Source organism: Dromaius novaehollandiae, chromosome 10 (genome assembly GCF_036370855.1).
Source record: "Dromaius novaehollandiae isolate bDroNov1 chromosome 10, bDroNov1.hap1, whole genome shotgun sequence".
NCBI lineage: Eukaryota > Metazoa > Chordata > Aves > Casuariiformes > Dromaiidae > Dromaius > Dromaius novaehollandiae.
Window position 1 is genome coordinate 3,631,816 of NC_088107.1, and position 25,790 is coordinate 3,657,605.

Below are 25,790 nucleotides of genomic sequence, written 5' to 3' on the forward strand. Positions count from 1 at the left end.
TGGCAATTTGCGGGCGTGGGGATGGGGCTCGGCTCCTGGGGACCCCCCCGGCGCTTTGCGCGGCGCGGTGGCCTCGGTGGCGCAGCGAGGTGGCTGCTGCGATGGGCGACGAGCGCCCGCGTGCTTGCGGGTGATATTCCGAAACCTTCCCGAAATAGGCGGCGGTGGCGGCGGCCCCGCAAGCCTCACCTCCGCCACCGCCGCTCGTCCCGCACGGGGACACGTTCCCGAAGCGCTGCCACCCCCCTCAGCAACCCTGCGCCGGCCACGCGCCGCGTCCAGGCCTCCCTCGGCGACAGGTCACACGTGCTCAAAAATCAACCGGGGACAAAGCTAAATAGCTTTTTTTCTTTAAGCCCCCGTCCTTGGCAGCTGCCTGGGTGGATAAGTTGCAGCAGCAGCAGCGGAGCTGGCGAGCCGGGGACACCCCTGCCGCGCACCTGCGTTTTGGGCCTGCAATAAACATTTATGGCATGAAAAATGTTCTCGCCACGGTGCCACAAAGGGACGTGGGGGACGTCTTCGTCTCCTCCTGGCCGCCGCTCGGGGCAGCTGGACCCCGTCCCCACGGCTGGAGCTCGGAGGCGCTGAGATTTGCTGACCTCGGTTGCCTCCCCGCAGCCACCAAACTGACCTTTACCCCCCCCCAAAAAAAGCGCAGACCGGCACCACGGTCTTTGCAGCAAAGCAAAAGCAGCGTTGGCAGGAGGGGACGGAGGAAAAGCGAGTGTAAAGCTGCCCCTCGCCTGCCCAGCCCCTTGGGTGGCGGAAGACCCAGGTGCTCTCGCACCCACGGCTTCGTCCCGGCTCTGCAGGAGGACGCACGCAACCAGAGCGCGGAGATGTCCCCTCTGGGGACGCCGAGCGGCCCTCCTGGCCCAGGGCGTCCGGCTCCGGCCCTGGCCGAGCGCGCCGCGCGGATCACATGAGGCTCGGCTATCTTTAGCCGGAGGTATTTATATTGGGAGTTAGCGGCTGCTCGCTGGCGGGGAGCGCAGCGGAGGGGTCCCCGCCGCCCGGGCGCCGAGGATGACTCCGGACGAGGCCGCCCGGCCGGCGGCCCCGGACAGGGTGCGTATCCGCGTGGAGGAGCAGGTCTTCTCGGTGGACAAGAGGCTGCTGGTGGAGCACAGCGAGTATTTCCGTGCCCTGTTCCGGTCCGGCATGAAGGAGAGCACGCAGGACGAGCTCCGGCTGCACGGCCTGAGCGCGGCGGGCTTCCTCGTCATGCTGCGCGTGCTGGCCGGCGAGAGGCCCGTGCTCAGCGGCGAGGAGAACCTCAAGGCCGTCGAATGCGCCGCCTTCCTGCAGGTGAAGCCCTTGGCCAGGTTCCTGGTCCATTCCGTCAACTCCGACAACTGCGTCCTGCTCTACCAAGCCGCGGCCGTGTTCGGCCTGCCGGACCTCTTCCGCAGCGCCGCCCTGTACATCAGGGACAGCTACGCCGAGCTGCAGGAGGACCTGGACGGGCTCCCCGCCGAGCTGCTGGACTACGTGGAGTCCCTGCTGCCCAGCGCCCTCGTCGCCGTGGGAGCCCACACCCCCACCTTCGAGTTCCTCGAGGACCTCTCCAGAACCCTCTGCTACCTGGACGAGGACAGCAACACGTGGAGGACGCTGTCGTGCCTGCCGCTGGCGGCCAGCACGTTCCTGGCCGGCATGGCGACCATGGACAACAAGATCTACATCGTGGGCGGCGTCTACGGAGCCAGCAAGCAGGTGGTGGAGAGCAGCTTCTGCTACGACGCGGACGCGAACGCGTGGAGCGAGTTCCCCAGCCCGCACCAGCTCCGCTACGACGTCACGCTCGTGGGCCACGAGGGTTGTCTTTACGCCATAGGGGGGGAGTACGAGAAGATCTCGCTGAAGTCTGTGGAGAGGTACGACGTGTCCTCCCGCACCTGGACGTTCGTCTCCGACCTGCCGCAGCCCAGCGCGGCCACCCCCTGCGCCCAGGCCATGGGGCAGATCTTCGTCTGCTTGTGGAAGCCGCTGGACACGACCGTCATCTACGCGTACGAGACCGAGCGGGACGAGTGGCTTCCCGTCACGGACCTCAGGAGGCCCCAGAGCTACGGGCACTGCATGGTGGCCCACCGCGACAACCTCTACATCATGCGCAACGGGCCCTCGGACGATTTCCTGCGCTGCGTCATAGACTGCTTCAACCTGACCTCCCGCCAGTGGACCGCCCTGCCCGGGCAGTTCGTCAACAGCAAGGGAGCCCTCTTCACCGCCGTGGTCCGCGGCGACACGGTCTACACCGTCAACAGGATGCTGACGCTGCTCTACTCCGTGGAGGAGGAGACCTGGAGGTTCAAGAAGGAGAAGGCCGGCTTCCCCAGGAGCGGCTCCCTGCAGACCTTCCTCCTGCGGCTGCCCCGGCGCGACCACGACATCGCCACGTAGCGGGTATCGCCTCCGCGGGGACGCCCCGGGGCCGGGGACAGCCGTCCGCACGCGCCGTGGCTCTCGGCATCCGCCACGGCGGGGCATCGGGGGCCGCAGGACCGCCACGGTCCATCCCGCGGGATGGCGACCAGACGCTGCCCACCCTGCTCGAGCCGGGAAGGACCGCGGCTCCGCTGCCGCCCGCCCCGACTGCCTCCGCCCCGGCTCGGCCGGGCGATGCTCCCCGCAGCGCTCAGCCAGCTGTGCTGACATCCCAGATGTGGGCTGCTGCGCTAACAGCTGGCGGGGTCTGGCGACAGCGGCAGGTGAAAGGCCCCGGAGGAACCTGAAGGTGGTTTTTATTTACGCTCCGAAGACGTGTAGCAACCCACTTGCTCTCTGTTTGGACGGGAAATTTTTCATTCTATCCTGGAATTAAAAGGCAAGCTTTAAAAAAGCCCCGTGTTTCTCATTACTCCCCTTTTGGGGTTTTTTTTTTGTTGTTGTTTTTTTAAACAAGGTCTCCTCCTGATGGAGATTAAATCGGATGCCTCGCGACGAGGAGCACAAGTCAGAATTTGGTTCTGCCTGTTGCATGCTTGTTCAGCTGCAGATGTGTTTTCAGAGCAATGCTTGGGAGGGCATTTCCCACCGAGCTCTGCAGCTCCCCGGGGAAAACAGCCGGGGCCTGATTCCCGTTTAAAGTGGCCGCGTGGGTTGGAGAGAGGCCGTCGGGAAGCGCTCGCTGCCCCCGCGACCAGGGGGCCGGGGGAAGCGGGCAGGGGAGGAGACGGGGGGCTGTAGGTGATGGGAAGGGGGGTAACGCACTAGGATAACACCGTGGCAGCAAGCTGCATGCAGCGAGCAGTGCAAATCTCCCAAAATTGGGTCGTTGCGGGGTGCCCGCCAGGACCTTGCACCTCCCGGCACGTCGGCAGCCTCCGGAGAACCCGACACCGGCGAGGGGCTATATCGGGCGCCGCGGCCCTGGCGGGGGGAGTCCTGCCAAGGGCGGCTGGCACGGCCCCGCGGGGCAGCAGGGCGCAGGGGAGGAAGAGCGCGCAGGGGAGGAAGAGCGCGGTGTCCTTGTCCCCCGCGCTGCCTCCGAGGGAGGAATCCGGGAACAAATCCCCCGCTGACGGGAACTGGCACCCGGCCTTGGCAGCACGCGCTGAGCTGTTCCAGGCGGAGATTTGTGCAATGGCACCGGCGGCTGCTCCTGCAGTCGTAAAGCAAAGCCTGAGCCAGAGAAACCCGGAGAGGAGAAAGGGAGCCAAGGGCACAACGCAACGGCCCTGCTCAGAGACGCACGGTCCGGTCCCGACCTCGCCTTGCTGGGACCCATCCAAGCGCGCGATCCCGTTGCACCACGGTGGCCTGTGCACGGTGCAATGGACTTGTTGCACCACGCGGGACCGGCCCTGAGCACTAGCCTGTCTCGGCCAGGCTTCTGCCTCCATCTGCTCCGGGGTGGGACACCGGAGGGGTTTCGAGGTCCGATGGAAGAGCACGAGGCTCAGGGGGCCCAAACCCACTTCCAGGAGCGAGGGGCTTGTGTGCGACCCCGCGGCATTTCTCCTCCCCGGCCTTCCCAGAGCCCAGCCAAAGCTCAGACCAAGGCAAGGCTGTGCACCACGTTTTGGGGCCTTTTCTCTGGAGATGGTTGGAGCAGCGCTGCTCCCGCTCACCTCCACCCGAGCGCTGGGGGAGCCAGGGCTGGTCCCAGCTCTGCCTCCGAAGCCGTCACCGAGCCCGGGGCGTTGCACAAGCGGTTCCCATAAGCTGGGTAGGCTCCCGGCTGCCCGTGCCTCCCCGACCGAAACAGAGCGGAAGCGAATACCCGCGGGGATGCCTCAAATACTTACACTTTCGACCCTTGCCAAGTTCTCAGCATTTTCAAAACAGTTACTGCATTAAAAAAAAAAAAAAAAACAAGCCCACATCCATGTCTGTTTTTGAAAACCCTCCCTGCGCCTGTCCCCGTTTGCCCTCTGCCACCAGGACCCGGCTAAGGCGCAGGGCCGCTGGCGGCACGGGCAGCATCTCGGACACGGAGCACGGGAAGGTCCTTCAGATCCATGATGCTCCTCAGGGACGACCATCACGTGCCCGGGGGACGTACAGCGATATGCCAGGAGAACCCCTTCACGTTAATCTGTGCCATAGGCGCCAACTGATTATTACTACGCTTGAAAAATTGTGTCCTGATGTCATCGCAGGTCACACGAGGACAAGGGCTGTAGGACCAGGTCAAGGCATCTTGAATTCGTCCCTCCCTGGCCATGTTTCCTTGCTGACCTGAAGATAACCATGCCCTCTGGGAACAAGCCAGCCCTGCCCAACAGCTGAAATACCTGCCCCGAAAACGCTTTATTCCAGGCATAAATCCGAGGGGGCCCGTTTCTGTGAGCCCCCACTCGTTACACACCCTCTCCCTGCACTCCCATGGGTTTTCTCTTCATCGGCTCAGCCAAACTCAGAACCACCTTCGATTTTGTGCTATAAAAACCTCTTTGTTCTGAAACGGGGCTTTAGCTGACACAAGGATGCTCAGGAACAAGCCAGCACCTCCTCACTGTGACAGGGCTGCGCTTCCAAGAGCGCTGCCCAAAACCCTCGTTCCTCGTTCATCCGCGTCCTTATAATCTCACGTGTTACCAGCAAAGCCGTGATGGGGAACCGGGAACGAGCACCGGGCTGCTGCCCCGGGGAGCTGCCGCGCGGACGGGCGAGCCGTTAGCACAGATCCCGGCGAGTCAGACCCGCGCTCCTTTTGGATGAACCCCATTAGCGTTTTATGCTGTCTTCTTCCTCAAAGCAGCAGTGTTTTAAACCATTTCAAGTGGAACAACCGGTTTAAACTCGCTGTTCAAATAGAGCTAAAATAATTATGTTGTTAAAATATTTCTGACAGGCTTCTGTAACTAAACCAAGGCGGTTTGACTTGGCAAGCTTTTCCATTCCTTCCAGCGCCGGAAAGACCGGGCAGCGCAACCTCTACCCCCACCTTCATACCTTCCTTTCGCTGCCTTTTCTCCGTAGCTCACAGGTTTATGGAGATATTTAGCAATAAAATGCAAAAGTTTTTAAGGGTTCAAGTGTAACTAAGGAGAAAAAGCAAGTCTTGGCAGTCCCTAGTGAGCATGGCATGGATGCTCCCAAGAGACAAAGATACGTAGATATGTCTATCTACGCGAGAAGCGATGCAGAACGTAACACAAACGGGAGTAAAACCGCTGGGTTAGCGTCTCCCTGTCCTCACACCTCAACTGCACGAGACACTTCAGGAAGAAAAGGGATATTGCTCTTACCTCTACAAGCTGGCTGTGGGAAAAGCTCCAAGCCAGGAGCAGGCAAACCTCAAGCCGGAGCACGCGTCTGCTCAGCCATTGCCCGGCGAGCGGGTGCAAGCTTGATTTCCTCCTCCAGAATTTAGCACTCGACATCAGGCATCGCTGGCGCGGACACGCCACCCTTATCTAGCCCTTTCCATCTTCATGGCGCTGACTTCGCCAAAGCCTACAGTTAGCGGCTAAGCGATATATCTAATCATAGTTTAACCTTTTGCGAGTCTCTCTTTAAGGTGACATCATCTTGGCAAGGACGCATGTAATGAAAAGCTGTCTGTAGAATGGACTTGCCTTATAAGGGCCGTATCAAAAATAAAAGCTTGTATAACCAAGCGAAATCTCCTGCAGGAAAAACAGAGATGTGAGCTGCGCAAAGAGCCTTGAGAGCTCCCCACGTACAGCAAGAGCTCGCCACGCAGACGGGCTCGATACAGCCTGTTCTGCGGCTCGGGGAAGCGAAGCTTCCCTGTATCTTTAGGCTGAAACCACGGTTTGTTGCTTACGGTCCTCACCTGATGCAAGAAAGCCCAGGAAAATGTTCATTTCATGAACCTTCATGAAATAAGGAGCAGGATCTGGTTGCTCCCGTCGCCTCGTGTCCCACTGGTTGAGTTTCCACTCCCACCACCACGTCCTACCTGCACCTTTGAGGCCTGTCACAACTCAGCTCACGTGGCGCTTTCTGCCTGTAGTGAACTCATCTCCTGGGATCTGCCCTGCCTCCTCCCGCGAGCTAATGCATTCGAGGCCATCTCCTGTGGTCTTCCTCATGCTCCTGGGACTCCAGGTGAGGCCTTGGTCCCACCTCGCAGACCGAGCTCGGGGGCTCTGCTGTGCGTGCCGGGCAGCGCTGTGCCAGCCATTCGCGGCGTGCACGGCCAAAAAAGAGCGCTGACAATGAACAAACGTCCTCAGCTTAAAAACGGTCTCACTGGAACGGGCGCTTCTGTGGGCACTGCAAAAAAGGTGAGTTTTTGGAAAGGCATCGTCCTCTCAGTGTCCTCAGAAATTACACTAAAACAGAAAAAACAGGGTGAACACCACCACCGAGGTGTATTCCTGCATCCTGGGGTTCAAAAGCTACTGACAGAAACATGGGGAAGGAAGATGGACTGTTTCAACACAACGGAAAAGCTTTGTGCTAAGAGATCTGCTGGAAGGATGCAATGGAAAAACGGCAAACACTTTGCAACTAATTAAGAATCGTCTCTGCTAAGTGGTGCCAGTTGGCATTTTCATATGAAAAGACACAATAAATACATTGAAGAGCCTCTCCAACAATCTTTACTCAAAGAAATTACATCTGTATCTAATTCTAAGGAAAATAATGTACTCTTATGCGAAAAAATTATCCATTGTTACATCACCAAAGCCAGAGAAACATCTAGCAAGGTGATTCAAATCTTGTGTTCTCCATATTTGCGATAGGTACAAAACTTCCCCCATGCATCCAGGTTTTCCTGATCTTGTCGTTTGTGCAGAACCTGATTTCGAGCCGCTGTCTCCACAGGTTCAGGGGACACCCCCGAATTTTCTTAATTTGGGCACAGAATAAAAGGCAGGCAGAGCAGAGCCGTGCCTCCGTTTCTCCGTTCAGATTTCACAAAACTTCCTGAGCGCACACAGCATAAAACCTTGCATGAGCCATTTCTCATTTTATTAGATGAACTTGATGTATTAGTTAGCTAGAACAACGGCAGTCTGCTTTCTTTTCTTACCCTCCATTGAGCTATGTATTCTTCTCAAGTTTCTAGTTTAAAAGGAGATGCTAAGGTGGTCTGACTAGATTTTAATTACAATATTCAAACCTAAGTCAGTCTCCAGAAAGGAACAACTAAAGTTCCCAGAAAAGTGTTTGGCTTTTATGAAAACAATCTCTTCTGCTGATCCAGGTAAGGTTTTAAGAACCTACATTTGACCGTATTTGCACGCGCTGCAACGCAGGAACAAGCTACAGCGGCTTTGCTCCATCACCCCAGGGACGTGCCAGGACAAGCCGGGGCTCTCCGCGTGTGCCGGCAGGGAGACGCGCTGCCCGGGGAGGACACGGGGACGCGACGCCGCTCACTGCCTCTGCGTCATGAGCTCCTCCAGCGCCTTCTCCCTGTGGTTCTCGCAAAGCAGAAGAACCTCTTTGATTTCGTTCTGCTGGAAACCCATGTCGTTGAACTGAGCTAACAGATGCAAGAATTCGGCTGCCTGCAAGGAGAAGAAGGAAGAGAAAGGAGCGATTTTATCATCGGCTTTTTAAAGCAAATTCACTGTAGTGTTTCAGCAGAAACAGCCTCGTGCGATGGGGCTGCAGCAGGGCCAGAGAAGGTGGCAGGGCTGCGTTGCGCTGCTGAAGGCAGACTGGTGAAGAGAAGACACATAAGGGCTAGTTTCTAAAAGCGTTCCTTTACTTCAGCCTTGTTCATAAGAAATGTTTAATAAAGCGAGGCTCTAACTTCACTTGCTCCTCATAAAATTAAATACGAATTCCAGTCAAGTGTTTGTCTGCGTTACAGAACTGTTACAGGGAACTGGGGGGAGCCAGTAAACGCAATCTGGAATCCATTTGTTCTGCTTTTTTCTCCCTTCCTCGGGCTGGGTCTCATTGCTGCAATGTCCTACCTGGGGAAACGTTCTCAACAAATTGCCGTCAGCCTAAAAAAACCGAGGAACAGCCACCTTGCCCGTGCAGCGCTCCTTTGGAGAGGCAAACTGGGCAACCCGGGGTGCTGCAACAGTCGATATTGCACCGAACAGCACCAGCCCAAATGTCCAAAACAGCATCCCCGTGTCCTCCCCCGGCGTGGGGAGTCCTTAGGGCCATGCAACGCTGCCCCACAGGTTTGGGCACGCGCACGCAGTGGGGCCTGCTTGTCCAGGAGGCTCTGGACCGCGTTCGGGGCAGACCGGCGCGTGCGGCTTGCTGGAAACAGGGCCCTGGATGTAGCCCCCAAGACCGGGCAGCGCGCCGCCCCGCTCTGACCTTTTTCTCCGAGTACTGGAACATCTCCATGGCCTCCTCCACCTGCCCCTCCTCGTAGCCCTGCTTCAGCAACCGGTCGCAGGCGCGGAGGTACCCCAGGAACTGGAGGAGAAGACAGCCAGGGTTAACGCAAGCTCCTGGGGAGGGATGCTGCACCGCTTCCTCGCACAGCCTCTGCTGCGCAGAGCACGGCCGCGCCGGGGGAGCAGGGCTCGGTGCCCCGCGGCTCCATCGGCACCACCGCCGCCTCCCAGGGAGGTGTTTCAGGGAGATGGGAAGGCTCCGGGCAGAGCCGTCCCACCCCGGTCCTGCCCGGTGGCGGCTGGGACAGCAGGACCCATCACTTTGCGGGAGCAGGTAGCACCTCGGACCCCCCGGCCCTCCCGGGGTGGGCACGGGAACAAAACGGAGGGAGGACAAGGGGAAACCAAAACCACGAACGGTCCGAGATAAAACATCATGATCTAATGGTTATTTTTGTTTTTTTTAAAAAAAAACAGAGCCTGCCCGGGTGAATAGCCAGGTGTGCCCTGAACTTGCACCTTGCCTGTTCCCGGGCCGCGTTGATGCCCGGGGCCGGCCCGGCGCGCTGAGCCCGGACCCCCCCCGGGAGCCTGGTGCTGTCAGTACTGCAAGCAAACAGTTATTTTTGGCTTTCCTCATCGTTCTTGGAGTGCTGACAGCACGATTCCCAGCGGTATCCGTTAAATGCCGCAAGAATCATTCACTGTCCAAAAACATATGTGACGGACAATAATAAATGAACTATACAATAGCGGAAAAAACAAAAAATCACTGCTTGGAGACATGGACGCGGCCCCTGGGTCTCCCTTCATCCAAGGGGGAACGGATTCACGTCTCCCCGGATCCGCGGCCCTCCACCCTTCACAGCACTGCCCTAGCCAAGCAGAAAGAGTCAGTAAAAGGCCATAAAACACGCAAAAAGTCCAAAAAAGTCCCTCAAAAGTTGGCTAAACTGCTATTTCTCCAGCAGCAGAGTAAGGAAGAAGGTAAAAAAAAAAAAAAAAAACGTAAGCTTTAGAGAGCAACTCGTTAACTCCAACCTGAGTTGTTCACTGGTCGCTTGTGTCCACGACCTGCTTTTATTTTCCTCGTTACCTTATTAATTAAAACCCCAGGATCATTGTCTGTCTCTTGCCCTGCTTCAGCAGCAACAGCCGCTTCCCGTGTTCGGTGTTCGCTGCCGACGGCGGAGGATCTTGGCAATCTGACATTTTGCTCAAGCCGAGCATGAAATCTGCGCTGTTGTCAATGGTTTTATTGTTTAGGGGAAAAAAAATCCTCAAGACTGAACAAAAGCAGGTTTTAAACATTACGACCTGCTAAGCTCTTGGGTTTAGCGTTGGGCTCATCTTCTGCTCAGGGAGGAGGAGGAGGAGGAAGGTGTTGGGTTCACCCCGGAGGAACGTGCTTCGGGGCCGGCGAGCGACGTGCTCCGGTTCCCGGGCAGGACGGTGCACGGAAGGGCTGGAGGACCAGGCTCTGCCGCCGCGATACGCGCACGCCTGCGCCGTTGCCAGCTTGCAGTGCTTCTCCCCCTGCCCTGTATCTTGCAAGGAGGCAGCTCACAGCGAGCTGAAGTAAATCTCCTCTCAAGTGCTTTTTTTTTATTATTATTATTATTATTAAATCTTCCAGGTTCCAGTATCCCGCTGACTTCCAGCGGAAAGCTCTGTCTCCGTGAGGTCCCTGCTTCAGGTGCTCCAAGCAGTGGATTAGTTGGGTTTAACGCCCGTCGTTCCGCCGACTCGCCTGGACCACGCGCTACGAGCTGCCGGCGTGGTCATGACATCTGCCAGCAGGAACGGGGGGACCGAGAGGAGAAAAAACAGCAAAATCCACCAAAAACGCAAACGATGACTTCATCGTGAAGGGACGGGGGAACACCACCTCTCGCCTGGAGCACAGTTCAGGCCAGGGACGGGCAAGGCCAGCGCTGAGAAGGTCCCCAGAGTGCCGAGCGTGCAGGGACAAGCGGCTCCCCAACAGGGCAGCGAGACCACAACCAACACGTGCTTTTCTCACGCTGCCACTAATGGGCCTGTTTAACCCATTGCTGCAAGCGCTGTCACCAAGGATGCAACGTCCGCAAATGGCGAAGAGGCCCAGGGAGTCACCGAGCTGGTGGGAACGGCTGGTGAGAGGCTTGCAAGAAGCTCTGCAGATCTAGATGGCTGCTCAGGGAAAGCGAGCAAGTTCGCGCGGAGGAGGAAACACAGCAGGTCTTGTATTTTGCTGCATTATTGACTCTGCAAGAAACCCCATGGATGAACATGGAGAGACGTCTCCCAGCTGAGCATGGCGAGGAGGCGGCTGATGCGGTGGGCTGTGTTCCTCAGTAACCCACCTTCATCCGCAGCATGTGCTGCTGGCTACGTGGGGAGGGAGATGCTGAGTAGCTGCAGCCATCTGTCGTGCCTGATTTCATAGGCAGATTGCGAGCTCCTTGGATCAGCGATGCTTTTCTGTCCTCTTCTCCTGTACGGGGTAGCCCTTGCCCATGGCTGCGACTCCTCATCCTCACAGAGGAACTCCTCCTGCGCTGGGTCAACGCTAACCCTGTCTGAGCCCTTCAAAGAGGGTCTTCCACCAAAACTGAGAAGGCCTTGTCTCTTTAAGGCAGAAGACTTAGAAAAGCTTGCTCTTTCCACCCGGGTGGGTTCTCTCAGTTTTCCTTGACACTGTGAAGAAATTGAGCAATTTTTGGCTACCATCTGGTGCCACAATCAATCTTCCTGTTGGAAGCTGTCATCATCACACACTGAAACCCTGTGTGACACCACCGAGCAATGAAGAGCGTCCACAGCTCTTGCTCTTAAACTTTAGTTGGAACATATTTTCCAGGAGGGACTTAGCCTAATTTGGTAGTTCTGTACCTCAAGAGCTAGGCCTTACATTTTATCTTGGCTTTATCGGTCATAAAGGGGGGAGACAGCACCTTCTGCTGAAGACTTTGGGATATAAGGTAGACTTCATGGTTCGGTGCATTAATCCCCTCTCCAAGGGAATGGGATTCCCTGGATGTACACGGAAGGGAGCAGACTGCAGGTGCTTCCTGCACCCCGTTTGCGCTCCAGCGCGCCCGGCACACACCTACGCTCGCCGGCCTCGCAGCTCGGAGTCCCCATCAAGGCAGAGGTGGCATTTCAGACACTCTCCCCGTGCAGAAATTAGTCAGATGTGTAATTGAGCCCTGCCGGTCCCTCGTCCGGGACAGGCGAGCCCAGCCTCCAGTCTGCAAAGGCAGCTGGCTGCAGCCCGCTCCTCCCCACGGCCACCCCTGGACACCCCGCGGGGCGTCCGTCTGCACGAGCAGAGGCCCCGGGCTCCATGCCAGGGACTTCTCAAAACTTCTCAAAATAAATGCCAGGTTAGCACAAGGGCTCGCTCAGAGGAAGGGCTGCAGTCGTAGCCCGGGACCCAAACGCGTTGCTCGTGCGGGTTCTGCGGTCGCTCCAAAGCGGGAATCTCGTGCTTTGGAGAGAGACCAGACAAATCTCGGCGGTATTTACACAGTCCCATTCTGACAGGATGAGCCATGGAAATAATCATATGAATCTAACAGCCGGGAAAAAAAAGATGTGCAAAAAGTTTCCATATACGGGGGCAAAATTTATACTTTGCAAGGACACTAGACTTTACAGGACAGACTTGGAGGATAATGTTACCCGGCCGTTATTACTCACTCGAAAGTTGAGTGCAACCCATTGCGATTACGTTACAGAAAAAGTGAAGACGTGTGATCTAATGAAAAACCCGTTGCCTGAGGTCCTGCACCAAAGCGGGGAAAACGCCTCCATTTCCCCAGAGCAGAAGGAGCAGCCAGAAGCCCGTCCCCAGCAAAAGGAGGGTTGCTCACGGTCGTCCTTTACCGAGTGCTTTCCGCAGCATCTCAGCAAAGCGACGCCAGCTCCACCAACCTGGCTTAAGCTCTGCTTTCCCGTCTTCTGGAGGGTGAGGATGGCTTTGCGGGCCGGGTAGCCCAAGGCTACGACGGGCTCGATGAGGTCGCGCTCCTCCTGGCTCAGCGCCGAGAGCAGGTCGGCGGCCGAGTCCGGGTGAGCCCTGTGGGACCCCAGCGGCCGGGCCGGGGCGGAGGCCGGCGGGAGGCAGGCGTAGGGGCTGAGGGACTGAAATACAGACAGAAAAACGGCATGTTCGTTAATTAAGATGCTTAAGCGATGCTAGCGTTCGGCCCTACGCGAAACCGCACAGCGGCCTCCTTCCCGCAACGAGGAGGTGATCGCAGGCATTTAAAGCATTGCTGCAGCGTTGGTCATTTAGCGGACTTTCATGAGCTGGCACGAGAAGAGGAAAATTCCCGTAAATGGAGCAATCCCCGTTGGGTTTGGGTGTGCATGCGTGCGTCTGCCTAAATAAAGGCTCACGTGTAGGCGAGCACGTATGTGACTCTCCCTGCTGTACATCCTGCCCGGCCCTCTCTCCCGAAAAGGGGCGACCTCCCTGGGAGCGGAGCTGGGCGCGTTTCCCGAGCGGCTCGGTACGGAGCGGGGCGACGCCGCCAGCCGAGCGGGAACTTGGGAAAACCACGACGTGCACTTTGCAAATAAAAACAAACAAAAGACTCGGAGAGGCTGTTGCTGCGTTTGGGGACATCTACCACGACTTATCCACACGCTCTCTCTTCGAAGGAGAGCAGGCTTAATTAAACCCAGGCCTAGCTACAGACACCGATCAAAGCAAACAGCACTCGTGGGTGTTCACGTGCTGAACTGAGCAACCTCAGCTCCCTCTCCCTGGGAATCCCATCCCTTCCTCCAGCAGTGATGCCACCCTCGTCCTCGCTGCCACGCGAGATGCACTCGTGCAGCCGGGAGGCGATACTGTAGGCAGTCGCCTTGCGTCCTGTTTATGTTGTGATGTTCATGAGATATATCTTAGGTTTCTGTAGCAAAACCTTCATCGTTCCTAGAAACTACTGTGCACAAAGAAGCGCTCGGCTTGGTTCGAGGCTTCAGCATTGGGCATGATGCATTTGCTGCAACAGCTGACCAGACTGGGGTGATGGATCAGTAATTAGCCGCAGCAGCTGTTCAGTGTACAAATACCCATAGCATAATTAAGGAGCAGCTAAATGCCTGTGTCTAATGCAACTACATATAAATAACAGGGCCTTGCATGCGTCTGGTGGCTTTAATTGCAGATCTGGAGTAATTCGTCTCGTAAATCTCTCAAGGATCTGGACGAAACGTGACGTTTTAAAACATCGCACGGTTCAAATTTAAGACAACGGAACACAATATTTACTCCATCGTTTCACACCACTGTCTCAACGGTTGAGTGATCAGTATTTATAGTAGGGCTGTGAAGTCTAAAACTTCCTAGGCTTTTCTTAAAAGCCAAACAGGCTTTGCTGCAGAAAAGGCTGCCAAAGCTGCAGGACAAGAAAGGCGAAGGGGCCCTGGCTAGCTATAAAACAGGGCCGAGAGAGGCAGCGAGCGCGGGAACATCTAACCTGAACAGGAGAGACACCGAGACCCGGGGGAGAAGGGGGAGCAGAAACAGCTCAAGTTTTGTGTCCGTTCAGACCCTGGTTTCTCTCCTGGGGCTCTCAGGTGGGGCAGCTGGGATGGTTGTAAGAAGGCAGAAACTCCATTTATATGTGATGGGGGAAAATGGAGCGGGAAGAGGGAACAAAGCTTATTTCGCTTTTTTTTTTAATATTTCCATTGAAAAGCAAATAAAGTATTTTGCTCGTTTGGGGGGGGGGGAAGATGGTTTTGATTAGGATAAAAACGCTTTTTGATGACGACAGTAACTTTCTCGCAAAAAATGCATTTTTAAAACATTATGGCCAAAAAGCCTGACTGAGTTCTTACAAAAACTCGCCAGACGTTTCTCATTGCTTGCGTGTTTGCGAAAACCCCTTTTGGTCCTGCTTCGCTACGCAGAGCTCGGCAAGCGGGACGACATCTTTGCTACGCGTGATGCTTCGCTTCCTCCCTCCTCTCCCCTCCCGCGGCTGCATCAGCCCGTCTGACCTCTGCAGACAGCAGCAAGCAAAGGGACGCGCGAGCAAAACATCTCACCGCAACGGTGGGCTTGTGCTTTTTTATGGGCGGGATCGACGCGGCAGCGGCCGGCGCCCGGGGAGCGCGGCAGGGAGGAGCCGGCCTCAGCGTCCCCGGCCAGGCGGCCTCGGCCTCGGCGGCCGACCGGTGTTTGAAGTTCCTGCTGCCCCGGGGGTGCGGGTGGAGGGAGGACAGCGTGAAGGCCTGCTTCTTCTCCACGTAAGCCCTGTTGAAAGGATGCACCAGAGCAGCCAGCTTCCTCCGGGCCCCTTCCAGCTCGTTCTTCATGTTGTTGAGTATCACCATGGACCTCCTCTGCCCGGCTGGGTCCGGGCTTGCCGGCTTGCGGCAGCCGCTCTCCACGGTGGGCTCCAGCCAGCCCGGCGACGTCTTGGGCCTGGCCTGCCGCAGCCCGGCGCACGGAGCCGCGGCTCTGCCCACGCTTTTCCGTCGAGCCTTCTCTTCCTTGTCGTTTTCTTCCCAGGAGGTGGAGGAATACTCGTCGTCCTCAGAGTACTCCTCCTCCTCGGAGGGCCAGGCCTCGCTCTCCGTGTCGGACAAGGCGCCTCGGCCCTTGGCGTGCCCGCGAGCCTCCGCGGCGGCACCGAGGCTCACGCACCTCCGCACGGGGCAGGCGCCGGCCCCGCCGTCCTTGCCTCTCCCCGCCGCCTCCTCGCTCTCCGCGCCGCCGCCGTAGCTGTCCTCGGGGCCCACCAGGAGCAGCCAGCACGGGGGAGCCGTGGGGACAACCTCGGAGGTGGCCCCGCGCCGGGAGGTCTGCTGCTGGGAGGCTGCCTCGATCCAGTAGAGCACCTTCCTCTCCAGCGAGAAGTCGTGCTGCGGGGTAGCAACGAGCGGTTATTTGGGGCTCCCGACGCCAAACCCGCGCGGAGCCGACACGCGCTCCCGTTCATCAGCGCTGCAGGACCGGCCAGTGCTGAACCCCAACGTCAGAAGCAGCCACCCGCGAGGTGACTACCGCTTCCAGACCACCTGAACTTCTGCTGTTTTGTGTCACCTCTACGGGGCCCCGCGGCGAAGGCGCCTTCCACGCCGGGCTCGTTCGCGAGCCCCCGTCAGCGGCACGCGGGCCGGCGCCAGCCCCCTGCTCGCCGGCGACCCAGGGCGCACGACGGGGGAGCCCTTTCCACCTCTTCCGCCTCAAAATGGAACTATGTTTGCGGCTTCAATCTGAGGGCTTCCTGGAAAAAGCGAGCCTCGTGCGTGCCAGCGCTCTCCAAACAAGGTCTCCCTGGCCTGGCAGACGAGTACATTCACCGCCCAGGAATGCGGCTTCTGCTGCTCCGCACCCCAGGGCAGAGGCTCGCCAGCCGGGACAAGGAACGGACCCAGACCGATCTCCCCAACAAAAACACCACCCCATGCTTAAGGTCGCTCCGGGCTCCTGCTGCACAGCGGTCTCCAGCGAGGAGCCGGATGCACGAGCTTTTCCTCCGGAGAGGTCCCCAAAACGTCACGTTAGACGTGCTGCGGGTATTCAGGGTCTGTGCTGTCGCGGGAGGGCTGGAGCTGGGGAGAGGCCGGGCGTGTGTCCTCGCGCCGGTACCCCCATGGCAGGAGCCAGCAGAGCTGCTGCCGCCTCGCGAGCGGCTTCCCAGGAGCGCAGTGCGCTGACCCCATCTACGGGCGAGGCTCCTTCAGGCACAGCCCAACACACAAGACATCCCAAATCGCGGCCGAGTGACACCGTCACCCACACCCCGAGCGCGCTGCCTCCAAATGCTCCGTGTAAATGTAAAGGGAAAGGGTTTAACCCCATCCTGGAGCACAAGTAGCTCAACCGGATTTCTGCGCCGGGGTTTGATGTTGCTGAGGAAGCTGCTACAGCACCAGGTGCACATCCAAAACTGGCTGAGGACTGAACTACGAGTCAGCTCACAAAACGCCAGAGGACACGTGGTGCCAGCACGGGTAGTGTCACCCGGTCCCACCTCGCGCGGAGCCGGTGGTGGCCCTACGCTGCCAAGGACTCCCGGAGCAGGGCCTGGAGCTTGTCCTCTGAGGGGCCTCCTGGAGCAAATGTCACCCTGCAACTCTCCTTTCATCCAGCCTTCATGTTTGGGTGAGGTTAAAAAAAATGAACCCAAACCACCACCCACCACCGCAAATCCTCCTCACCTCCACCCACTCTTGCTAAAAACAGCCAGTGAAGAGGACAACCATCTCAAGGAGAGCTCCTCCTCCTCCTCCTCCTCCTCCTCAGCAGAGAAAAAGATATTGGTGAATTCCCTCTAACGTCCCAGGAGCGGACCCGGACGCGGCTCTGGGGGGGCCCGGCTTACCATGGTGCTCACGAGGAGCTCGGCGCAGTCGGGAACGTCGACGGCCGGCGCCCTGAGCAACGCGCTTTCTCTCGCCGCGTCGCCTTCGAAGCTCCTGGCCGTCCTGAACGGTACTTCATCCAGGTAGCTCATCGCTGCCGCTTGGTATTTGGCTGAGGAAGGGATAGAATGAAAATATGAAAGGAAGCACCGGAGCCTGGCTGAACCGGCAAGGGAGCGGCGTTGCGCTGGCCTAACCCCAGCCGAGGTGGGCGAGAGGAGAGGAAGAGGACGTGTTTCAAGCGAAAGAAAGGGAGTTTTTCGCACACGGCCCATCAGCGGGAGGCACCACCCTGGCAGCCTGGCGAAGAGCAGGTGGTGCATCATGCCCAGGCTTGCAAAGTCTTAATTACTAATAGATATCAGGAAGATTTAAGAACTATCTGAGCTAACCTTTGCTGTGCCGAGCTTGAGTCAACAGGGTCTGAGCAAGCTTAGAGCTTCGCTTGGCAAAGATCTGGGGCAGTTTTCTCCTCCACTTCTCCCTCCAGTCCTCTGAACCAGCCCGCTGTTTCCCAGACACTCGTCCTCCCTCATTCCTACCCGTCCCAGGCGAGGCCTTTTCCCCGGACACCGCAGCGGCTTCCCGAGGAAGCCGGGACACAAGGAAGCTGCAGCTGCACTTCGGCTCATCTTCCACCAGCACCGGGGCGAACGATTACCGTTGCAACCCAGATGTGGCCCAGTCCGAGTTCACATGAATTATTTTCATAAATGCAGAACCACAGAAGAACCTACACTTCATTCTTGCCTATTTTTATTTTACATTTTTACTTCAGCAACTTTTTCAGAGATTCATTTTGGCGCATCAGGCAAGCCACGGTGTTAGAGGGATGTTGAACGAGCCACTTTGAGGCCAGATGAGCTTTTGAGAACCACCTAGTCATTTGAAGCGTGCTGATGTTTTTTAGATTAGGAATGGCAGCGGAGAGAAAAATTTGTGGAAACAGTGGCATGGAAAATATTACTGCAATAATGTAGCCATCAGTTCTGTACCAATGACTCAATTTAGTAAAAAATAAAAAATAAGCCACTACTTGTTGCATGAAGTCCCGAGTCCCCCGCTTCCCAGTGATGACAGCACGCAGAATAGTTTCCTTTACACAATGTCGACTGGCAAAACCTGACGGTAAGTCTTCCAACAAGTTCTGGAATCTAAAGTCTGTGCCTATTTTAAAAAATTTCCAAAGCAGCAGTCCTCAACAGTCTTTCTGAAGACATAAGAAGTAAATATTTGGCGTTACATCGGTATCCACAGAAGCGCTCTTCCTATTTTTTTCTTTTAAAAAGAAATGGCTCCTATGCTAGCGAGGATAAACACTCCAAAAAAGAAAGGCAGCAGAATGTATACAAAGGACAAAAAGCTGCCCATTAGGCTAATCTGAAAATACGGATCTAAAAGGGGAAACTGCGTTTGAGGCAGGCCATTCCTCGCATTCGGAAGGAACGCGACCGGCGGCTTCCAGGCTGCAAACCCACAGGGCCACGCACGGCCGCTCCGTGCAACCCGGCTGCTCTTCTCAAGTTCACCAAAGAGGTGTCACCCAGCTGCTCACGCCACGATCACTTAATACCCAAGGCTGTAGCGCAGCCAAAGGGACGATAACCCGCTTTGCTAGTCCCGCACGTGTACCTCCGTTAATACGCGACATACGCAACGTGTCCGAGTCCTGCCCGGGCCATCTGCTTGCAAACATAAGAGGGCTCAGCCTAAGTCACAAGCCACGTCAGCCCTGAGCAAGAAAAGGCGTGAAAACACCTGCAATTGAGGGCACGCTCCCCCCGGTCTCCCTGGGTCCCGCAGGGGAAAGAGCCCCTTCGTGGAGTTCAGGGTATCAAGTGACTAACACCCCTGAGCAGCTGTGCAGCATCTATCATCGACAACGGCCATCAGGTGCAAACGAAAGCAGCAGCTTGTTGTCCGTCCCCTTGCTTTTAAATGTGACTTTAAGGGACGAAGACAGGTAGTATAGTGAATATATCCACAGCCACTGTGAAGCAAATACAAATTTTGGTGTTGACAGATCTGAAACCCGCATTATACTAAAGTTTCCAGAAGACACAGGCTTGTTTACAGACAGAAAGCCCTGCTTTCTTTAGAGTCCAACGTCAACAGAGTTAAACCCACATCAAAGTCCAGCTGTCCTCATACAGAATCAGAATAACCCATACCTCAGTAATTCCAGCTGCCGCTTAGTTATTGCACTGCATTGTCGTACTGTATTTCATTGTACAAACATTGTGGTTAAAAAAAGGCTCCCACAAACATTCATTCCCAAAACAGCTATTTAGGGGGAAAAAAAATGGGGTGAGGAGTCATGACTATGGTAATGCTATTAGGTGAGAATAAAAGGGGGTCACTGGTAAACCCACCAAAAAGCAACTTCTGCAAGCTTTCTGACTTCACCTGCTCAGTCACTGTTTCACACCAGCCCTAACTTCACTTTAAAGATACAGGTTGACAGACACACAAATACACATCAGGAAAAAGGTGTGCCTTACAAGCATAAAAACCTAAATTACACCGGGCCAAGTGAAGGGAGAGGATGCAAATGAGTCTTGGAAACTCCTATCGACCCCTTCTTGTCTTTTGGGTTACAGTACTTTTTAAAACTTACAATAGTAGGAAGTATCTTAGTATACTTGGACAAATTCAACTGTTAAGATAAATATTAAATTAGAATACAAGTTATTAAAGAATCAGTACACTATCTCACATATTTTTTCAGCTGCAATTTTAAACATTCCTCTTTCATCTCTGGCTTCAACATCTTACTAAAAATGTAAAACATTTTAATGCAAAAGTCATTAGACAACAGCAAATATTTAGAATAAACCATATGTGAGCTAAATTTAGCTAAAGCCAAATTCACATCATCAGCTGGCGTTTTCAAGTCTTACTTTTATTAACAATACAAGGTTATCCTTACCTTCAGATGCTGTCGTGTACCTTTTCTCACATGGCAGAGCAGTGCTGCTCTTGCAGGGGCTGCTTAGCCACTGCTTAGTTAAGTTCTTGCACAGTCAGACAAGCATCTGACTTACGTTTCTGCACTTTTAAGATTATAGTAGCTTAAGTAGTTAGCCTGTCTCACCAGACGTGCTGATGTGATAAGCAGCCTAGCTATTTAAGCAGGGCATCCTCTGGTCACCAAGCTTCCTGCAGCAAAAGTGCTGTTTCTGCAGGTTTTTTTGCACTATTTGAACTTTTGCTATTCATCAGGTAAGAGCTGATCTAGTCATCAATGTCTTAGGGTACCAAAAAGCTAAAGAGTTGCAATAGGAATGGGAAGAATGTGCACACAGGCAAACCAGAACCCCTATCTTCAAATACTTCACAGTAAGTTGTATTTTGTGGTGCTTATAGGCAGGCAATGCGACACGGGAGCAAGAACTGCGCGCTTCTGCATTCTCACACAAACTCTAATTATTTCAGAAATTACTAGTAAGTGTGCTAAGAGAAACCAATGCAAAGGTTCGGCCAAAAAACTATGAGCATTACATCCAAAGCCCAAGTTAAAGGTGTTGAACTGGTGAGCTCAGACCAGGCAATCATGTGCTGCCTCTCCAGCGAGTTACACAACGTTGCCACGCTACGAGGTGAGGAGTGGGAAAGATTCAACCCGTTCCCACGCATTAGGGCTAAGCTCGAAGAATGACTGCATCTCTGGAAAAATTCCACTGCAATCTATCTGCATAGACAAAAAAAGCCCCCAAACCATATGGCCCGTCACTGTTTTAATCAAGATGCCCAGAACACGGAAGGCTTTGAAACCAGAACCCTCCGACGCCTGGCGAGAGGCAGAACTTCCCCTGCACAAACCTTTTGCCCGCAGCTCTCCCGATGCCAAGTACTACAACAACTTTCTCCCTTGCAGCAAAGATGCTTCTAACAAGACAAAACAAAAAAAATCATTTTTCCCACTATTTATTCAGTATATAAAAAAAAAACTTACAAAAACAGAGCTGCATTTTATAAATGAGGTATAAATAATCTCCCCTATAGAAAAATGGCTATATTATATGTTACATATATTATACTTAAGTATTATATATACATATGCAAAAATAATTAGAATAAGTTAGATTTCAGCTTTCCATTTTTTTTTTTTCCAAGCAGGCTTATTTATCAAATTTATATATATTCACATGACTGTCTGACCTATTTCGGCATGAGAGGAAATTTTTTCCATGTTGTGGTACCAGTTTTAGTCCACAAAAGCAAAATGTCAGCAGCTGATAAAAATCAAGCTTTTTTAAAAAAAACAACCCTAAGTCTTGTTTGTATTTTAAGGATTTGTTTCAACTTGTAGTATGTTCCTTCCTACTCACAAAAATAGAGAAATTACTCTGACAGTGATGCTTGACATGCTTCATTTAATAAGCAGAATACCAGTCTCATTAACGATTGTTTTTTCTTCTGGAGATTTTGTAATCTTGATTTAGGCTTATAAAAATAAAAGTGACTAAAAATAATATGCTAATATTGGTACAAATAACTTTGTCAGCAATGCTACTTTATTAAGACTGAGAGTTGTTAGCAAACCTCACAGAAGGATTACAATCCCATACTACAAGATGTCTAACCACTTCGTACCTGCTCAGGTATTTCCCTGCAGACTCAGAAGGCAAAAACGTTTCTATAACAGTTTTATTCAAGGAATTCCAGTACCTGGCTACACACTTGACAACCAGAAACGGGACCCAAGGACATTACTTCGTCTTTGGACCTCTTTCCTCTCACATACACACACGCAACTATAACAGAGCATTGCTGCAATGTTAAAACGATTTATGGACAAGTTATCTGACAGCAGTGGCCCAAGTGTCATTCGTAGGGAGACTCGGAAGAACCCATCCTGGAGGGATGCAGCTTCCTTCGGGGTGATCAGCTGGCACCAAGTACTGATCCCATTCGTGCCTTTAACAGAAAGAGTGTTGTTTGAGAGGATAGCCGCTCCAATTCCACTTTGTAAATCAGATTTACTATATACCCACATACCTATCTTTTCATACCGATCAACATACAAATCCACTATGAACTGTATTGTAAAACACTTTTCCAAAACGCAAGTGTGGAAATTAAATACAGAGTCATATGAAATATATGGCGATACACAGAAGTGCACTCTGCCTCACAGTGTTGGGAACAACTTTATCAAGCTAGAAGCAGAGTATACTTAGCTGAAAAAACAGGAAAAGAAGGCATCACACATAACTGTATTTGGAAGTTAAGGAACTAAAAGAACTGTAATTTTACAATCTCAACAGATGATAGTTGTCAGCTCAGATAATAAAATATTTTGTTTGTTTTTACCTGATCTGGATTAGAGCTGGTACAGAATGCTCAGCTTGTAAGTAGTATTCTCTGAAGGGTTGCAATAGATGCGTTAGAGGAAATTCATCTGTTAAAACACATACACAGAAATTGCTCAGTAATACAGACTTCCAATTCTAGTAAGCCTTAGAAGCCCAAAACATGCCAGCTAAAACTTAAAACTATTTTCCTATGTAATACATTAAGGATTATTTACATGTTTTGCACATCATTATCATCATTATCAGTACTGCTACAGAGAAGAGTAATAAAACTTTTCCTGCCTCCATCCTCTAAAAGAGGTGAAAACACAGATACTGAATCTTTACAGAGTACCCAGGTCACACTTCTCAGATCACCAGAATAAAGCATCTATTGGGTGTCTGAAGTCTATCTATTCTGTTTATTCCAAATTCAGCTTAATCTGCAATCTCTTCTTGCAAAGAATTATGAAACCAGCCTGAGGTAGTACTGATACACTGCAGTCTATACTAAATAGCTAACAGTTCTTTTTACATCACATTTAATAATTTGTTAAAACCAGTTAAACTCTTTCGCTATGTTTTATCTTTTCCTCAGAACATAAGTTATTCCAGCAGATGACTTCTTTCTCCTCCAATTCATGTTTGCATTTTAACTTTAGCACCTAAGACGTGAAAAAAATAAACGCAGTTAACTCAACATGCAGAACTTACCTGGATCCCCAAACAATTTGGAATCAATTTCACGTTTTTGCTGCAGAAGTTTTTCCCTTTCCTTCTTCTGTTTCTTTTCCATTTCTCTCTTCCTTTCCTCTTCCTGTTCTCCCTCCAACATAACCCTCAATGCCCGTTCTTCAGCTTCATATAGCTCTGTACGATTTTTGAGTAACGTTCGGAGACTCTCCACTTGACTTTCAAATGCTTCATCTGCTGAGGGAGGTGGACAAACACCTAAACAGAGAGAGAATTAAGCCAGAATTTTTAAATTCAGAAGGAGCTTTCTTACCAGACCTAAGACCAGAGTTTGCAAAATCTCGAATGAACATAAGCTTAACCTTGCTAAGAACAATCTTGGTGTAAGATGTCATTTATCAAGAAAGGGCTCAGAAACCAAGGAACACAACCGCTGTATTCTCTTTGTTATTCAGATCTTTTACAGCTATCTTTGCATGATAATGTAATTAAAATCACTAATAAAGAAGCAATTGTTTTCAAGCTGCACCTTGCTACTCAGCGCACAGGTTAAAACATCCTGCACGCACACCACGTTATTTCCTGGGGGTTTGCATAAAGGGTTTGTCAACATCGCATAGTTTACCTTTCCTCCCAGCAGCCTCTTTTCTCAGTTTCCTAAGCTTTTCCAGAGCGCGTAGGATGTCTACCATTCTCTTTGTATCAGCTTGTTTCTTCCTCACTTCGGATAAGACGCTGTCAGCAGCAGCTTTGAGTTCCCGTTCCTGTGAGGGAAAGAAAAACCCAGACAGGACGCGTGAAGGAGCCCGTGAAGACCAGCATGAAATGGTATTTTCAGAAAGATCAGGGAAGCACAAGTGATTCTAAATAACCTCCTAGTAGCACAGCCACAGCAAAGAAGTCAATCATCATTTTGGCTTCTTACAAAAAAGGTAAGACACGATAGAGAAACTTCAGGGAAAAAGAAAAAAAAGGAAACGGAGCAGAGGAAAGCTGAGCAACACAAAACTCGGGGCCGAAGCGGCTGTGGAATTCACAAAGCCTTGTAGCCTTTAACTGCAGAAAGTCAGCAAAACGTGCAACGCACAGACACCGTCCCCGTTGCAGCGCTAAGTGAAGGGCATTAACGCGCCCAGGCCTGAGCGCAGGAGCTCTCCCAGCACCGCTACCCAGCGCCCCAGGCCGGCCCGCACAGAGGCCTCCAAAGCCCTTCGCACCAAGGCAAAAAACACCCCCAAATCAGGCTTTTTCCACTTCCAGGCGCGGGAGGAAAGGGCGCAAACGAGCAGCTCTGCGAGGGCGAGGCGGGCAGGCCGCGAGCCGCTCCGTGGTGCGGGGCAGGCGCGGACACCGTGACCGCTGCGCACAAACGAGAGCTCGGGAATGCCTAAAACGCCGCCGCATGGGCCGGAAGGCGACGGGACGGGGCCGAGCCGTGCACCGAGGCCGGGATGAGAACGGAACGGGGACGCGGGGCCGGCGGAGGCGCGAGGGCGGCACGTGCGGAGCCGCCGAGGCCCGAGCCGGAGCGGGAAGCGGGCCAGGCCGTACCCGGTTCTTCTCCTCCACCTCCTGGATGCACTTGGCCCGCCAGCGGTCAATCGCGGCCTCCCGCTCGGCGGCGCGGGCCGCCTCCTCCTCCTCGGCCGCCCGGGCCTCCTGCCGCCTCTGCCGCAGGCGCAGCCGCTTCCTCCTGGCGCGCTCGGCCTTCCTGCGCAGCGCCTCCGCCAAGCCCGGCTGCCGCAGCGGCCGCGCCGCCTCCCGCAGCTCCCGCCGCGCCGCCTCCGCCTCGGCCCGCGCCCGCGCCCACCCCGCCGCGTCGCCCTGCGCCTCGCGCCGCCGCAGCGCGCGGCAGGCGCCGGCCACCCGCGCCACGGCCGCCAGCGCCGCCACCGCCACCCGCCCAGCCTCCGCGGGGCCGGCGGCGGCGGCGGGCGGCGGCGGCGGGGCCGCGGGGCGCCGCCGCGCCAGGAACTGCGCCAGCCACAGCTCGTCGCGCCGCCGCCGCAGCGCCGCCTCCGCCGCCTCCTCCTCCGCCGCCGCCGCTGCCGCCGCCGCCTCGCCCGGCGCCGCCGCCGGCCACGGGGCGAAGAGCGGCGCTGCCGGCCGCGCGGGCGGCCCCACCGCGCCCGCCGCCGGGTAGAAGCCGCCGCCGCCGCCGCCGCCCGGCGGGAAGGGCGGCCCCGGCCCCGCGCCCGCGCCGGGCCCGGCCAGCGGCAGCGGCGGCGGCGGCAGGAACGGCGGAGGCGCCGCCGCCGCCGCGAAGGGCCCCGGGCGGGCGGCGGCGGCGGGGAAGGGCGCGGCGGGCGGCGGCGGGAAGGCGCGGTACGGCGGCGGCGGGAAGCGCCCGGCGAACGGCGGCGGCTGCGACATGCTGCCCGCGGCCGCCGCCCGCTCCCCGGCTGCGCTGCGCTGCGCCGCCCCCTGGCGGCCGGGAGGAGGCGGCGCGCGCCCAGCGCCCTCCCCCGGCGGCGGCGGGGCCAGGCCGGGCCCCCCCCCACCCCCCCGAAACGGCTTTTACCGACGGCAGCAGAGGCCGTTCTGCCTCTCGGCTCCTGCCCCGGCTGCTCTCGCCCCTTTTCTTCTCTCCCACCCGTGCCTTTTTTAAAAACACAGCTGCTGACACATACGCACACTTTAAAAGCTGAGCTGGATCCAGAAACCGGGTCTAGCCGTGCCCTTAGACGTC

General features: G+C 54.9%; 2 protein-coding genes across 5 annotated transcripts; one reads left to right on the top strand and one right to left on the bottom strand.

The window, feature by feature from the left end:
- The first annotated feature begins 50 nt into the window (after nucleotides 1-50).
- KBTBD13 (kelch repeat and BTB domain containing 13) lies at nucleotides 51-2,877 on the top strand. The gene has a single exon (XM_026121751.2). It carries the CDS (start codon nucleotides 1,030-1,032, stop codon nucleotides 2,407-2,409), a length of 1,380 nt encoding a protein of 459 aa, XP_025977536.2. The 5' UTR covers nucleotides 51-1,029; the 3' UTR covers nucleotides 2,410-2,877.
- A 4,125-nt stretch (nucleotides 2,878-7,002) lies between these two features.
- Nucleotides 7,003-25,524, bottom strand: LOC112996307 (programmed cell death protein 7). Of its 4 annotated transcripts, XM_026121736.2 has the most exons (7): nucleotides 23,123-23,168; nucleotides 22,428-22,515; nucleotides 17,072-17,223; nucleotides 14,787-15,605; nucleotides 12,657-12,866; nucleotides 8,716-8,817; nucleotides 7,003-7,940 (listed from the first exon to the last, which is right to left on the bottom strand). In XM_026121736.2, exons 3-7 carry the CDS (start codon nucleotides 17,201-17,203, stop codon nucleotides 7,806-7,808), a joined length of 1,398 nt encoding a protein of 465 aa, XP_025977521.2. In that variant the 5' UTR covers nucleotides 17,204-17,223; nucleotides 22,428-22,515; nucleotides 23,123-23,168; the 3' UTR covers nucleotides 7,003-7,805. The 4 variants fall into 4 exon arrangements, with proteins under 4 accessions (XP_025977521.2, XP_025977522.2, XP_064373945.1 ...); XM_026121737.2 differs by lacking the exons at nucleotides 22,428-22,515; nucleotides 23,123-23,168 and adding an exon at nucleotides 20,934-21,916; XM_064517875.1 differs by lacking the exons at nucleotides 7,003-7,940; nucleotides 8,716-8,817; nucleotides 12,657-12,866; nucleotides 14,787-15,605 and adding exons at nucleotides 23,727-23,865; nucleotides 24,653-25,524 and having other exon boundaries at nucleotides 17,084-17,223; nucleotides 23,123-23,359.
- Nucleotides 25,525-25,790: the final 266 nt, after the last annotated feature.

What these genes read in the sequence shown, in the direction of transcription:
- KBTBD13 (XM_026121751.2), top strand. Translation starts at nt 1,030, where the DNA reads ATGACTCCGGACGAGGCCGCCCGGCCGGCGGCCCCGGACAGGGTGCGT.
- LOC112996307 (XM_064517874.1), bottom strand. Translation starts at nt 25,474, where the DNA reads ATGTCGCAGCCGCCGCCGTTCGCCGGGCGCTTCCCGCCGCCGCCGTAC. An exon ending in AGAGGCTGCTGGGAGGAAAG is followed by an intron (nt 23,360 to 23,726) that starts GTAAACTATGCG and finishes CTCTCTGTTTAG; the next exon opens with GTGTTTGTCCACCTCCCTCA. An exon ending in CAAATTGTTTGGGGATCCAG is followed by an intron (nt 22,516 to 23,122) that starts GTAAGTTCTGCA and finishes GTGTTTTAACAG; the next exon opens with ATGAATTTCCTCTAACGCAT.